General features: G+C 37.2%; 1 protein-coding gene across 14 annotated transcripts in view; it reads left to right on the forward strand.

The window, feature by feature from the left end:
* Wdfy3 (WD repeat and FYVE domain containing 3) overlaps positions 1 to 16,925 on the forward strand; it is a 304,615-nt gene that overhangs the window by 233,480 nt on the left and 54,210 nt on the right. For 12 of the 14 annotated variants that reach the window (XM_087199311.1, XM_087199312.1, XM_087199309.1 and 9 more), the window contains 6 exons: positions 2,075 to 2,257; positions 3,386 to 3,543; positions 4,503 to 4,580; positions 6,518 to 6,745; positions 12,640 to 12,693; positions 14,842 to 15,010. In XM_087199311.1, coding sequence (XP_087055437.1) covers positions 2,075 to 2,257; positions 3,386 to 3,543; positions 4,503 to 4,580; positions 6,518 to 6,745; positions 12,640 to 12,693; positions 14,842 to 15,010 — 870 coding nt within the window. The remainder of the gene's footprint in view (positions 1 to 2,074; positions 2,258 to 3,385; positions 3,544 to 4,502; positions 4,581 to 6,517; positions 6,746 to 12,639; positions 12,694 to 14,841; positions 15,011 to 16,925) is intronic. The other 2 variants (XM_087199317.1, XM_087199321.1) reach the window with 1 other exon arrangement.

Genomic DNA, 16,925 nt, shown 5'->3' on the forward strand with positions numbered 1-16,925 from the left:
CCATCAACTGGAGATTGGATAAAGAAAATGTGTGTTTTTTTTATAAAATGGAGTATTACTCAGACATAAAGAACAAGAAACTAGAGACATTTATAGCTAAATGGATACACATTGAGGCGATACTTTTAAGTGAATTAAATAGGACACACATATGTAAATACCAAATAGTTTCTCTAGTGTGGAAAAGTGAAAGTGTAAGTAAGGACTAAAAGGTATAATAGATAATGTGAAATAGGAAGAAAAGGGGGCAAAGGGGAAGGGGAAGTGGGAGGGGTATAGAAAAAGAAGGGAATGGAATTAATATGAGAAAAAGAAAAAATGGAAACAAAGTCTTAGTAGATAGGGAGGGGTAGCGGGCTTGAAGGGAGGGCAAGGGAATGGGGAAAAAATAAGAACCAAGATGGATTAGGTAAAGGTGCACATTTCCAATGATGAATGTCGTTATATTGTATACCTTAAATGTACCAATAAAATTAATTTTTAAAAATAATAAATGGTGCTAGGAAAACTGGCTTTCATATGCCAAAGATTGAACCTAGACGCCTATCACTCACCGTGTACTAAACCAAAATTTAAATGAATCAAAAATCTAAATTTCAAAACAGAAGCACTGAATCTGGTGGAACACAAAATACTAAAACTCTTGAAGACTTAGGTGTAGGTAAAGCCTGTACAAACAAAACCTCCAATGGTATGCAGAGACAATCTACAGAATAGGAAAATAATTTTACCAGCTGTTCCTCAGACGAAAGACTAATATCTAGAATGTATAAAGTAAAAAAATCAAACCCCTCAAATTTAAAGACCCAGTCCAAAAATGGGCATTAGAAATGAATAGACACTTCTCAGATGTAGAAGTACAAAGAGCAAATAAATATATGAGAAAATATTCGACACCACTGGTCCTTTAAGAAATGCCAATTAAAACACTGAGATTCCATCTCATTGCAGAAAGAATGGCTATCATCAAGAAATCAATTAATAAGAAATGCTGGTGGAGCTGTGAGGAAAAAGGAACCCTTCTCCACTGTTGGTCAGAGTGTAAATTGGTACAACCAGTATAGAAATCATTATGGAGACTCCTCAAAAAACCAAAACTAGAGGTTCCATTAGACCCAGTATTCCCCTTCTTGGTATCTTCTCAAAAGAGTTAAAAGCATCATACCATGGCAGTATATGCACACCCATGGTTATAGCAGTACAACTCATAATAGCTAAATCTTGTAAGCATCCCAGATGCCCTTGAGTGGATGAATGGATAAACAAAATGTAGTTTTTATATATGATGGAGTACTACTCTGCCATAAAGAATGATAAACTTGAGACATTTTTAGGTAAATGGATGCATCTTGAGACTATTAAATGAAATACATTGGACATACAAGTTTAAATACAACATTGTTTTTCTTGTGTGAGAAGCTAAAAAGGTAAATAAGGGCCAAAATGCATGATAGATATTGCAGAGTAGGGAGAAAATGTTCAAATGTGAAGAGGAACAAGGGATGGAAGAGAGGTAGGGAAGAGAAGGAAAAGAGAATAGAAGAGAAAAAATGGAAATAAAGCTTTTGTAAATAAAGAGGAAAAAGGATTGAAAGAAGGGGAAGGGAATGGGGAAAACAATCAAGATATATCATGTACAGGTACAAATTATGATGAATGTGATCATTACGAATATCAAAAGTGTATCAATAAAATTAATTTGAAAAAATACTAAAAGCCTGGAGGTATGGCTCAGTGGTCATCCCCAGCCCTGTAAACACACACACACACACACACACACACACACACACACGCACACTCCCTTCTTAAATGGCAGATAGATTTTTATCTAGAAGTCCCAACTTTGTAAGTAAAAATACAATCTCCTTGCATGTACATAAAGATTCTAACTTAATTTAGGTTATCTGACAAACACGTTTCACTGAGTTGGAAAGAATATGAGTGATTTTTTTTTGCTTTTTGCTTTTATGTTTAAATACTGTTGTTGAAGTTCCTACATGTAAAACATGAAGAAAAATAAGAGCTAACTTTATGCAGTGCCTTTGTCATTTGCTTGCTTGTCTTCATTTTCTAGGACGTCAGCTTCTCGTAAAAGCTGTCAACAGGGTTTGGACTGAGCTGATCCATAGTAAGAAACAAGTCTTGGAAGAACTTTTCAAAGTTACTCTGCCTGTGAACGAGAGAGGGCACGTGGACATAGCCATAGCACGGCCACTCATTGAAGAAGCTGGCTTGAAATGCTGGCAGAATCATTTGGGTAAGTGGCCAACTGTGGTCATGCGCTGGTTGTACATGGGTGACATTAGGTATGTAGTTAAAACATTCCTGTGAGGATGCTGTGGTGGCCATAGAAATGAAAGTTAATACAGCAGAACCTTCCTAGAATGATTCCGCTAGGTTTTGGCTTCAGGCTTTTTGGCACTTTTTTATATCTAATTTATGTTATATATTAGATATTTATGAGTTACGGAAATACATAACGCATTGTTAACAGCTTTATTGTGGTCACTGTCTTGGTTAAGGGTCCACAGTCTTTTATCCATAGCTCTGAAACTAGAAAAGCCTTGAAAACCCAAGGTTTTCTCATTAGCCTGATGTTAAAACTTTTGGTACCAAGACCTTCTGGTGGTACACTATAGAGAATTTGTACTGAATACCCTTTTGAAAATCCCAAATATTCTGAGCTCCAAAACATGCCCAAAAGTAAGGTTTTAAAGAAGAAATTACTGTTATTAACATAGAAATTTATTCTAGTAAAAATGACTTTACATATTGTTGCAGAGCTTTGACATTTCAACCAAGTGTAAATTCACCTAGCACAGTAATTCTCGAGCTGCCATCTATAAACAAGATCACCAGCAAATTAGTGTGATATCAAAAAGCAGTAGCTACATCTGTTATATATTATGCTTTAGATAACTAGAGCATTCTCCTCCCTTTTTGGCTGAGGATATATTCCAAGCCCGCCAGTAGGTGCTCGAAGCTGTGGATAGTACCAAGCCCTGAATATGCTATGTCTTTTTGCACGTGCACGTGTGTGTGTGTGTTTGTGTGGGGAGGGGTGTGAGAGAGAGAGAGGGTTTACTTCCAAAACAGACACAATAATACTAAACAATAGTAGCTAATAATAAGATAGAACAATTATACAAATATCCTGTGATAAAAGTTATATGAGTATAGTCTCCTCTCAAAATTCCTCCTTGCATTATAGTAATATTTTCAGTTGAGTGCAGGTAACTGGAACTGTAGAAAACAAAACCGTGGTCAGTGGGTGTGTGAGCTACTGTACAGGATTATAGTTTGCAGCCATAATTTAAAAATTACTAAAAGCAAGAGTAATAAATAAATGAAAAAATTGTAAAATAATCTAATTTTAATTTCCTAGCCCATGAAAAGAAAAGCATAAGTCGAGGAGAAGCTTTAGTGCCCACCACACAATCCAAACTGTCCCGAGTTAGCAGTGGCTTTGGTCTTTCCAAGTTAACTGGATCAAGAAGGAATCGAAAGGAAAGTGGTCTAAACAAACACAGTCTTTCCACACAGGTACCTTGTTTAGTTTTGGTTTTTTTAATGACATCACTGGGAATTTGTTTTCACGTTTCAATCATACTATTTGATAGAATGCTATCAACATGTATTTGAAATGGAATTTCTCTGCATTGTGCTTCAGAAGAGAGATAGAAGTAACCTAGATTGTGGGAAGTTTACCTGTTTTATTGTGATGACACTGTATAATGAAAACTCTTTATTTATACCCATTTTATAACTGGACATGAGATGAAATTCAGAGATTGATGAACAGACTAAAGTAGTTTTTCAAACTTTTAATATTGTTGTAGATAATTATATAAATTTTACAGCACATTATATAAATTTAACAGATAACATGGCTCTTTTTTTTTCGTGATGTTGATGTAAATACTTGTGATTGATGTTTTAAGGAAAAGCACATCTACCTCCACTGTCACCTTATTCCTCATCCCACTTCCTTCAGAATTCCATTGGCAGCTAGGAAGAGGGTGTGAGCAAAATAGTGTCCACCGGTCATCTCGTGTATCAAACTGGGTTTCCAGGAAGCAAACCCTGGGGGCAGTTTAGTGTGCAGGGTGAATATTGTGGATGCCCTGGGGAAGAGAGAAGAAAGAAGCAGGATTGGGTACAGGGAAATGTCAGACCTCGGTGGAGTGTGGGGACCAGAACAGCCAGTCAATGTTAGCTGAGCCTTTTCTCCCAGCTCGGCCATCATGGTGGCGCTTTGCAGCCCAGTCCCTCCCCGCAGGTATGGACAGTGCCTTGTTAGCTGGGGCAGCATATCTAGGCGTGGGGTCACAGGTAGCCTCCACTGGATCATCATAGAGTTCATCCTTCACCACTTTGTACTTTTATTTTCTGTAGTAGATACTTTGGACAGGATTTTAACCAAGGTTCAGCATAAATTTCAAGGCTAGTCATTTTTTCCAGGAAATGTATGACATATTTAGACTTCCTCCATCCATCCCTAGGAGATCTCTCAGTGGATGTTCACACATATCGCTGTTGTTCGGGACTTAGTGGACACACAGTATAAGGAGTATCAGGAGGTAAGAGTTCATGGTCATCACAATGGTGTGTTCTGCCTTCCTTGGTTATGAAAGGACTTTGTTTCTCCTGATAGCTTCTTGTTTTAAGGGTACATTGCTGAACTGCACTTACCACATGATGAATTTAATTATGACTGCTTGCTGCTGTTTTGGCCATTGATTTTAAGATAGGAAATTTGAACTTCTTGTGATCAAACTACATTTAAAAAGCTGCAAACTGGAAATCAGCAGAATCGAGTCATGTTAACATTGCCTGCTGATATATTGCATGTTTTTGTTCTTAACAGAAATAAGGGTGTGAGAATGATCCCCCTTCTTTCAGACTGCTAGCAGAGATTGTGGAAATAAGTATCAACGTCGCTGAGATGTCCCTAGGAATTGTAAAAAATTAATTCAATGAAATCCTCTTGATGTATTCATAATTACTTAATAACTTATCCTAAGTATTTTACTGCCAGAGGAGCTATTTTAAATCTCCGGGAAATTTCTAAATGATTAACTGTTAATGCCTTGTAGCTATAACACTAGATCCTTCATTGTCACAGGGTCATCCCCTCTGCCCCAGGGAACACAAAAGTATTACCATGTTGCCTAATTTCATGATTATTCACTCAATAATCTTGACTGTTATTTGTCAGAAAAACCCCTTTGTTTTTAGATTTAAATTGCGTACTTCCATTCCATGAATCATTAGGTAAGCTAGATATAGTTACCTACATTGAAAACATTATACATCTTGTTGTTTGGCAAATAGTAAGAAGTTAGACCAAGTACTTACTTCCATTTAAGTAAAATGGTTTGAATCTATCTCAGTGCCCAATGCGAAATGGTTTTTCTTTGATTTTTTAATGTGAAAGTCAAGCCCCCATCAGCGCTTGTATGTTTATATTCTTTAGCTAAAATCTTCAGCAATATATACATTTATCAACAATTTAGTGCTTGATAAGTGTTTCTTGATCAGACTTCTAGATTTACCCCTACACATGTGTCGGTAGCTTTTTATAATTTGGAGTACAAGGTTCATCCTCAACATACCATATTAATTTAACTCACGGGACAGTTTTAAGGTATTTCCATGAGTAATATTATTATTACCATCCTTTCTTTGACTCTCTGATGAATTTGCATGTGAGGTGCGATCAAAAGACACAGTAAATGTTTAAATTTTTAAAAAATTACTACAGCAAGAGATACATTATCATAATATCCCTCAAAATACTCCCCCTTGATTCAAACATAGTTATTCTATCACCCCTGCCACTTTCTGCAGCAGTTTTGGAAGTGTTCTTTCCTGTGTGTCTTTAGTTGCATTGTCATCTGCCTCAGTGTCCTAAATCAATTCAAAACATTTACTTTAGCAGTCATTGTGACTTTTGGGCAGAACTAGAAGTCAGTGCTGGTGAATAAGGTGGACAGGTGGACGAGGGCACACAGTAATGTTTTATAAGCCTGCGTTCCCAATGGATGGCACTCGGCAGAGGATTCACCACATTGCTGATCACATCTTGTAAAGATATTCACAAAAGAGGACTTCCAGGAATGCTTCAAAGAGGCAAGAACTATGCTTTGGATAAGCGTGTTGGAAGCAAGGGGGGATATTTAGAGGTAGAATAAATGGCAGTGTGCATTTACTATTACAAAAAATGTTTTAATTTTAACACACACAGTGTATTTTGATCACACCACATACTATACCCCGTATACATTTGTCACTTACTTGATGCTAAAAGAATTGCCTTCTCCACCACAGACCCCACTGTCTCACAAAATCATTAGCAGTCATCAATCATAAATAAGTGTGATTTTACTTCTATAACTGCCCCATGGGAAATGACATGGATTTCATTTGTTTCTGAATGATAACTTGATATTATTTGTGGGCTTTTTATTAATTACTCCTGCTTTTGCCTGAAAACCAACCTGGACATTTTTGGTAGCGTCAGCAGAACGCCCTGAAGTACGTGACAGAGGAGTGGTGCCAGATTGAGTGTGAGCTCTTGAGAGAGCGAGGATTGTGGGGTCCCCCCATTGGGTCCCATCTGGACAAATGGATGCTGGAGATGACGGAAGGGCCCTGCAGAATGAGGAAAAAAATGGTGCGAAATGACATGTTTTATAACCATTATCCTTATGTGCCAGAAACAGAGCAAGAGACAAACATGGCGGTGAGTATGCAGAAATACATGTCTGTGGTGGAACATTTAGTCTTTCTTTCTATGTGTAAGTGTTTTCCTCATTAGGTCAGTTGCATGTATGAAATTGATGTTGGGGAAGGTGGTGACATGAAAGGTGGAACTGTATAGCAGAAAGACATCACACAGTGGTTTAGATCATAGTCTGCCTGGCTTTAAACCTGTGCTGCCACTTTCCCACCTGGGGACAGCTCATGGAAATTCTTTAGGTGTCTGTTTCCTTGTGCCTAAATAATAGTGCACCTCATTAGGGCTTTTAGTGTTTGGTACCGAATAAGCACCCTATGGCCTCTTTTTTTTTTTCTTAAATTCTTTTATTGGTACATTTTAGGTATACAACACATTTACATTTCTCATTGGGAACTTGTACCTTTACATGATGCATCTTGGCCTATGGCCTCTTTTGTCCCATGCCAAAATCCCAGCCCCATTTTTCTTACACTCATTGATCCAGCCTCTCTTCTGATGCTACACAGAATATAAATCTTAGAATCAACCTAATTGTCCATTAGCAGATGACAGATTTAAAATGTGTGGTAAGTATTCCACCTTTTTAAAAAAGGAGGATATCTTGTCACTTGCCATGACTTGGATGAATCAGTAGGATATGCTAAATGAATAAACTAGACACTGAAGGACAAATACCACATGATCTTACTTAGCATGGAATGTAAAGTAATCAAACTGTGTGAGTAGAAGAATCTACTCAGAGCAGAATGGTGGTTACGAGAGGCTGGGGAGCTGGAGGAATGAAGAGATATTGGTCCTATAGTGCAAAGTGAGTAGCTAAGGCATAGCCCAGTGTAGAGAACTTATCCAGTGTGCACAAGGCCCTGGGTTCAATGCCCTGTGCTACATCCCTCCAAAAAAAGTATAAATGTCGCTTAGACAGGAGGAATAAGTTTTTTGAAATCTATTGCACAATGTAGTTGCTATGGTGAATAGTAATGTATCATAGATTTCAAGTTTTCTGAGAGTAAGTTTATGCTCTCAACACAAAAAAGATAAATAACTGAGGTAATGGATATGTTAATTAGCTTGATGTAATCATTTATACTGGACATGGTACATATAACTTCACTTTGTACCCCAAATTATACTGGGCCAAGTTATAACAAATTTGCCAATATTTAATTTTTTCAAAAGAATATAGATCCTTATTAGACACTGCTAATATCTAAGGTTTTTGAAGATAGCTCCCTGAAGTCTGCATTTCTCAAAGCTATTCAGTTCCATTAAAAATGCCATACTGGAAAGAGAGTTACACTAAAAATACAGCTACAATTTAAATATTGTAATTTCTAGTATGAGAACACTGTATAAAAAAGATTAATCCATCCATATTTTTGCTCCATTTTTATTAGCAAAGCAGCAGTATAATCACTAATTCTTGGGGTTTTTTCTCTAAGAATTCATACTCATAAAAATTTGATAGAATATTTCTTGAGTCAACACTCACTTGGGTTGAATCCATTCCAGAACAGTAAACTATAAAATAAATATGCTCTCCTAAACATGAAACCAATTCACTGCTTTAAGTGAAGCATTACTTGTGAGTTATTTTTCTGATAACCATAGTATTTTTTTACCTTATCTTTTTAACCTTCTTTGTAACACTGTTATTTGTTTACAAAAATATATATAAACTTCTCTTTCAGATAAAAATAAAATAAGCTATTCAGAGTTCACACTTAAGTGTGAAATCTAAACAAGTGTCTCATAATAAGTATGCACCCCATGGAACATGTGTTTTTGACAGCTGGGTTACATACTGAAAAGTAGGCATTATGCTCACCTAAAGAGAAAGTGGATGGGAAGAGGAGAGAGGTATAGAATGTAGAGCTATGACAGATGTCTATGTCCAAGTACAGGTTAACCTGTTATGATGAAATTTTCTGAATAACTGATTTTTATTTTGGTCTTGGTGGTTCAAACTCTTTTGGAAATTTGAGACTTTGATTTTCTTTTTGTACTGGGGATCGAACTCAGGATCTTGCACTTGTAAGGTAGGCGCGGTACCACTAAGCTAAATCCCTGGCCCTCTTTTGTAAATTTGAAAGGCCATTAAGTACCCACTTTATCTTATGGCATATGAAATCTGGCCATAACAAAAACAGAAAATTTCAAAAAGTAGAAGCATTTGCTGTCTCACTGACTTTCACCCTGAAATCAAATAAGACAGTAAGACAAATACAGACAGGAGCCATATAACAGTGATTGGTTCAGCAGTGAACTGGAGACACAGCAGCAGTCTAATGAGAGTACATTGTCCAGTGACATCCTGGTGTCCTCACCACAATGAAATCACCTGGTGACGATGCATGCCTCAGACCATGTCCCTGTCCCTCAGTGATGTGTGACTATAAAGCACAGAGGCCTGGATGCTGTGCAGAGCAGTCGATGTGAAGTTGCACTTCGATGTCATAAAACCCCTCTGAAATTTGGTCAATACTATCATCCCAGTTTCACAGATATGGAGCTGAAAGCTAGGCGGTGAAGCCCCCATCTGCTTGCAGCTGCTCAGTGACAGAATAAGGTGTGAGTGCTGGTCAGTAACCCCTGAGTAGTGAAACCACTTGGAAAAATAAGTCTCTGGCATGTGCCTGTTTTGAGATGTTATCCGTAGCCACTGGTTGTATTCCAGACACAGACTGCTTCTTAGGTGCTGCCAGAGTGCCTAGTACTTACCAGATGTTGAGTGAATGAACCAGCAACACTCTTCCTTAAGTTAGAGATTTTCTCTAATGCTTCCTTTTCTGAAGTCTATAGAATTTCATTAATTCTGAAATTTGTCCACTAAAAAGAGGTAGAACCAGATCTTCTGGGCTCTGAGATTTATACAGTTTGGGAGAACCACCTGTTTTAAAAAAAAAAAAAAAAAAACCTAGAAAATTATGAATACAAAATTATTAGGGCCAGGGCTTTGAAAAGGGCCTGTGGGATGTGAACTCCCCTGAGGTTTACACTTAATTAGCCACATAGTAAATCCACCTCTGCTTTCCAGAAGTAGAGATCAATCAGTTCTTCTCTCTCGGCTCCATAAACTTGCTGCCTGCATGCTTATAAAATACAGTCAGTTCTCTTTTGCAATACACAAGTGTGTGCCAACCTGAAAGTTGTTTTTGAAGGCTCTTAATAGCAAAACAGGCTTTACTGGAGCAAGGGGATATGGTTAAATTTTTTGCCTTTATTAAGAATAATTACTGTTTTTAAGTGACATTTACAGTTCCAGCACAATTTGGTTTATACATTAAAGTATATTCTTCACTTCAGTTGAAGAATACAGGGCTGAATAAAAAGCTAGTTTCTTTTAAAATTTTTAATGTGTTAAAATAAATCTTTAGTTACTAAAGTTGTATTTCTGTAACTTCAATAGTGTTACACACAATATAAAATAGCTTACCTATTGTAAGTTTTGAGCTTTATTACTTGATTTGAATTTTGAAGTTGATAGAATATAAAATATTTTCAGTCTGCGGCCATAGCACCCTCTCTGTGACCAGATCTCACTAATCTTGGAAGCTAACCAGGGTTGGGCCTGGTTGGTACTTGGATGGGAAAATATAAAACATTTTTAATGCTACAGACTTTAATGCTTTGAAAGTTTACCAACTAAAATTATTTTTAAAAAAGAACTAGTAAGAGTAAGTATGACTCCCCTGAGAAGAATTAAGTACATGTAGGAAATTTGTATTCTCACATAAAAACAAATTATCCTCTCTGCATAGTGAATTTCCATTGAGGGTAATTTTCATGATTAAAACTACTAATTTGAGCTGTATTTCTATATTTAAATGGTAATATCAGCAATAGATAGTGTTAGGATGGAGGTCTAGGGTGAGAATGTAAAACCTGAATGTTTTTAAGCAGTTCTCTCATTGAGTCCTAAAGAAGGGAAATTAGATCCTGTATTTTGCCATTTAAAAAGTATGACATTTAAATACTAAACTAAGTTTTAATGCTTTAGTCTCCTTATTTTTATAAAATAATACTCTCAAAAATAATTTGCTCTTCTTTGCAAAGGTCATTGGAATAAAGACCTGGCTGTGTGCCTATTAACATGAGGCTGCTCAGTGACAGGCAGCTAACTTTATCCTTTCTTCTTTCCTTCCCTCTTTTTTTAAGGTTCCTTTTCTAACTAAAGGAAATTTTTGTACCTACTGGCACAAATATTTTGATAGAATACATATATGTCCCACAACTCATGGAAACTAAAAAGCTCATTTGGAGAATTATAGAAAGATTTAAATTAAAAGAAGTGCAAAATTATTTTCTAGAAATTCTGACTTTCAAAATTTTAACTTCTATACAAACAGTAATTTAGTGCTTTTTTTAAACAAAAGAGAACCATGATGATACTAAAATTTTTGGAGTAACATTCATATTTGCCATTGAATAATGGGTCTTTTAGTAAAATAAGAGCTTCAATCAGTGAGCTGAAGAGCAAGTTTATACTAAGCCATATGTTGTAATGAATATGAAACTGTAAGCCTGATGGGCCCTGCCCACATTCTGGCCAGAATTACGGTAGTACATGTACAAAGCTTGGTTTGAGAACAGTAATTAGTTCATTTTGTTATATTGGTGTTTCACATATTTATTCAGCAATCTTATTTTGTATGAATTTCAATATGAGTTGAATTTCAGAATAGTTCTTTATGCATATCATTAGAGTTCAATATGTATAATTCTTTTCAGGTCATTCATGTCATTGAAATACATAAATCTTAAGAGTGCCGTTCAATGATTTTTTTTCTCTCTTTTGATGTTGAATTTCCTGATCTATTTTTGCCTTTAGAATGATATTACTTGGGCTGAGAATTTAGCTCAGTGGCTCCACACCTGCCTGGCAAGCACAAAGTCCTGAGTTTGATCCCCGGTTCCAGAAAAAAAAAAAGTTTTTACTTTATCATGGCCTGTTTTAATGAATGCACATGCTACACTTACATCAGTCAAACCCCTCCCAAGACAGAGAACATTGATGTATATTTTACAGATTCTTCTTCACTGTAAGGAATATGTTTGCACATGTCCTTTCAAAATGAAAGTTCTCTAAAACCATGTAAACTTTTTGAAAGCACACTGGTAGTGCCTCAGAAAGCAAACATTCATGAAAACATTTTGCTTGCTCCTGTTTACTGCAGGAAAAGGTACCAGAAGTCACCTTTAGATGTGTATATTGTGAAAAGGAAGTAGCTGTCTGCGTACTTACATTCATTTAGCCATACACTGTAGTATACAGAAATTCCCTTCATGTTCGTCAAACAGCCACCTAATTCTTTAAAAAAGTACTCTTTAAGAAAACCTTTGGATTGGGGGATGATGGTCAGGCTGCTTTTGGCTTTCAGCATTTCTGGGATGGTATCTGTATGTGTAGTGAAGGGAATAGGTTCTCAGACTCCCGTAGGAGGATATATCTTTGGTAACCAGTGCTTGGTGTATTCTGTGATAGGGCATATTATAAGTGATTGTTTAAACCCGAGTTACAGCGCAGATTGGGGCCAGGCAGATGGAAGATACCAGCTACCATGAGGTTCTTTTAGCCAGATTTCAGTTTTTTCCTTCAGAAACCATGGAAGAAGTTGCCTGTAAATCACCCCTGTGCAGCTGTTCTGTCTGTGTGATTGTTAAGAGTTTGTTGTGTTCACTCGCGCTGAGACTGTTGACGCATTAAATTTTACTTAAAACTACTTTTGATCAAAGTGGAAACATAAGATGTTAAGTGATTGTGTAAGCAGCTGAGATCATGTTAATTTCTTTTGAGTGACTACGTCCTCATATTTCAGATGGTCATGAAGAAAATTTTATTTTTGTGTTCTTTTATGTTTTTTTTTCCTGATGTGTCTGTGATTAATACCTGTTTTCAGTCTGAGATCCCAAGTAAACAGCCCGAGGCACCTGATGATATCATTCCTCAAAAGGTAAAACACAAATTACCACAAAAGAATGCAAACTTTACAGTTTTTTGTTTTTCTGTTTGTTTTGTTTTGTTATTTTAGTGCATGGTAGACTAGACTAACTTAAAAGATTGGCTTTCAGTTTATTCTTCTGCCAGTTCTTTAGAGTTGAAAAGTCAGTGTCCTTCCTGCTGAGGAACATTGGCTCCTTCTGTCTCGGCTTGGTCCTAATTAGCTCTGCGGCTCACTAACAGCCAAACACTGCCCTCCCGCTGTCACTGCGAAACGTGTCCTGCTTCACATACAACTAACAAATGACAGGCACGTTAGTCATGGGCAGCCCAGCACCTTCAGCTTGGCTTTCAGTTACTCACTTAATTCTCCAAGACACTGAAAATGCAAGTGTTTCCTTTTTATAATTATTTTCTGGAGTCAAAAGGAACTAATGGAAACCAGGATTATATAATCACTTTCAAAAGTACAATTTATTTTAATTAGTATAAAAATGTGTCATTGTTTTTTCCAGGCAGATTCAGGATGTAATGCATTAAAGCACAGAAATGCACCTTGAAATATATTGGGAGAGGTTCTTGTAGCTCAAGTTTAAATCTGTGTTTGAAGTCAGAAGCCACATAGACACTGTCCCACATCTGTTAATTCATTGTCTTGCCCATCACTATGTCATCATCTTTTTAAGTATCAGCAGTTTTGAGTTGAAGATGATTGTTGTACCTCATTCAGAAGAATTGTTACGGTGCAGTTTCCTGCCTTTCTTTCATTTTAAAAAAACAGTGCAGTGTTCTTAGTTTGCCCTTCGGATTGATTTTCCATAATTGTATTTATTATTTTATTGCTTTCCAAAGCCATGACATATTTTTCCTTCTCCATGGGCTGCTTATCATCCTTCAGTTTGCTTGCCGCTCTCTTAACCCCCTGAGCCTGTACCTGAAGTAAAAAGAAGGGTAACATGGCTTTGGTTAGGTAGCCTTTCATCTCAGAGTTGGTCTTCTGTTTCAGTTTAAGTCTTCCCCCTATTGGACATTGTTTTCCATCATAGCTGGTCAACACTACAAGGAAGTGCAGTAATTGGTTGAAATGAGCATTGTGGTAGACAGTACATATTGACTCCTTGCCTTGAAGAGTAAACTGGTAGTATTTTCATTATATATTCTTACACATGGGAAAGGAGAAATAAAATAATGTTTAGAAGAGGAAGGTTTGAAAGCCTGTTGTACATTTTTGTAATTCTTCGTCCAAAGTCTAAGTCTAATCTTAAGAATCTAAATACATGTAAACTTTTCCTGCTGTGGTTTTAAATTTTATAGGGTGCTTTAGACCTTTTTCATTGCATATGATTTTAAAGAAAAACAAATTTAGGTCAACTGGAGAATTTTTTTAAAGGATATATATTAATTATTTGAAAAAGAAATGAGTTATTTTCCAGGTAATTTCTTATTCAAAATGGACTTACATATGTTCTTTCTTTACTTTTAGTTATAAGTTTATGGATCATAATCTTTTACACAACAAGCAAACAAAAATGCTTTAGCAAATTGGAGGTAGCAACTCATTGAAGCAGGTGAACTAGTGAATTCATCTGGTGCAAGACTGCTGGTTCTGTGTTGGGTCAGAACTCAGCAGAACCTTAAGGAGGTGGCTGCTCATTGCCACAGATCCAGAGAAACTTGGGACTTCATGCTCCTCGAGGGCCACCCAGGTCCTGGGGTCTATGCCCTTCAGTTGGGGGCTTTCTCCTCTCTTTGAAGTGCCATCAGCCAGGGTGCACTAATCCACCCTGGAAACCCCCTTTGGCTACAGATGATCCTGCTGCTTTTTTTTCTTTTTCCTTTTTTTTTTTTTTAATCGAACTTGAGACCTTGCACTTGCAAAGCAGGTGTGGTGCCACTGAGCTAAATCCCTGGCCCCAGATGATCCTGTTTCTGTTTGAGGAAGAACAAAACTGCTAACCTTGTCTTACCTGTGCCTTATTTTAAACATCAGTGGAGTTTTAAACATAGAGTGTGTGGATTCACTGTGTCTACATGCAGTCTTTATATTAAAACCCCTGAAGAAGGAATACTGTACAAGAAAATCTTGACAGCATAACTCCTTAAGAGCTTGTGTTTTAATTCTAGGAGAGAATCACGGGGGTTTTCTTTTGCTACTTCTTAGAAACCTGCTCGGTACAGAAGGGCCATCAGCTATGACAGTAAAGAATACTACATGCGCCTGGCCTCTGGCAACCCTGCCATCGTCCAGGACACCATCGTGGAGAGCTCCGAAGGGGAAGCAGCACAGCAAGAGCCAGAGCACGGGGAAGACACCATTGCCAAAGTCAAAGGTCAGCCCAGCTTGGGTTGTGACTCACAATCACCATGGAGCTTTCCCCCTGTTGGGATATATGTGGAAACAGGAGCAGCTGTCAACCTTAAACATGTCTGTCCAGATTTCCCGCCTCAACCTTCTCAAAGGTCCCTCAGAATCAGGAGGCCAACTGGTCTCTACTGCCTGCTGACGAGTGACGTGCATGTGCACAGTGCCTTAACTTTATTGTATTTGGCAGAATGCCCAGTGGCACCTGATTCTTGACACAAAGGCAATAATAACTACATAAATAAAAATAAAGTAACTGTTAAATGGGTTGCATCTTAGCGTCAGTACGTCTTACCCAACAGTAAGAAATAATGGTCTTTCTTTCTGTGAGCGGAGAGCAGTTATCCCCTTCAGGAGCTTGGTGGGTGATGATACTGACTAGAATGGCTGTGGGCTTTTGATTTAATAATTTTACTTATGTGTGCACTCTGCCCAAAGGACTCCCCTCCTGCTTTGCATAGCTTCTCCTAACAGAGCATGTCAGTCTTTGTGACTCCTCTGTCCTCTGATGGCGCTTCGCTGGTATGTCTTTTAGCAGTTTCAGTGATTTTTCACTGCTATGTGTTTTCTCTTTCTTCTTATGGGTTTTCCTCAGAGATAGAGATTATAAGTTTCAGATCCCATTGATTAAAAAACTAATAGTATCTGACTATGTCAACAAAAACCACCATCTAAAGTTGTGGTCACATTCCCAGGTGACATACCTGTTCTGTCATGATGAGTGTGACTTAGTAAACATTTCGTAATTGATCTCACAGCTTCACAGGGTGTGTAAACTCTTCATGAATGAAAATAGGCTGACGGCTTCCAGTTTTGATGACATTGCATCCACACAGTTAGTTGGGTCCAAAGCTATAGCTTGTGGATGTAAACCAGAATATGACCCACTGAGTTAGGTGACTTCTGCTTGGGTCATTGGCACTTAATTTCTGTGGCTTACTCTTCCTAATCTCATATTGAGCCCAAATCACAAATACTGGTGGTATAATTACTATGATTTATCAGAGGTCATGCTACTCATAGAATTGGAGGTTCTGATTCATTACCTAAAAGTAATACAGCTATAAGCTTTTCCCCCTTGGGGATGTTCTCAGCAGGATTTTATCTCCCCTGATTAGTTATTATACTCTTTCATATGATTCTTCTTAGGTCAAGCAGAACCTCTGGTAACTAATTTCAAAGGATAAAACTATTAACAGGCTGACTTGCACTTCTGCGAAATGCCTAGAGCACCTGCTACCAGCAAGTGTAATATTACTTTTGTTGGTACAACTAAGGAATATTAATTTAATTTTGAGGGCTGCCCATACTTTGGGATCACTCTCACTGGTTACTATCATTAAGTGATTTTAATTTACGTGACTGTGATTTTAATAAAGTTATCAAAATATACTCATTAATGTGTTTCCTTAATATGCAAATACATGATCTATTCCTATATTATAAAAATCCTATTCCTATTCTTTCTGACCTGATGTTTTGACTAAATTTATTCCTATATGAAGTACCATACTGCCACTTGTGAAATGAGGCTTGCTGTAATCTGCATGAGCCACGCAAGTAAGTGGAATCTCTTAAAATATGTTCATAATTTGCTGTCTTTATTTTTGTGGCAGTGATCCATCATTTATTACTTATTCCTAATGTCCCTTCAGGGCCACTCATCTATAAACAGTTCTTATTACTAATTTTGTTAAGCCCCGTGTTTCTCATCATCATCTGACACTTAGAATTTACCATGTAGTAAGCCTGATACCGAACACTACATGAATTACCTCAGTTCATCTTCCAGCAGTCCTCTGAGGTTTTATAGATGAAGGGAAGATAATTTCCTGAGGTCATGCAGCTGTTTAATTTGCAAGCTTTTGCTACTAACCACTGAA

Source organism: Heterocephalus glaber, unplaced genomic scaffold (genome assembly GCF_053883595.1).
Source record: "Heterocephalus glaber isolate CG9 unplaced genomic scaffold, H.glaber_assembly_v1.0 deba00001698, whole genome shotgun sequence".
NCBI classification, from domain to species: domain Eukaryota; kingdom Metazoa; phylum Chordata; class Mammalia; order Rodentia; family Bathyergidae; genus Heterocephalus; species Heterocephalus glaber.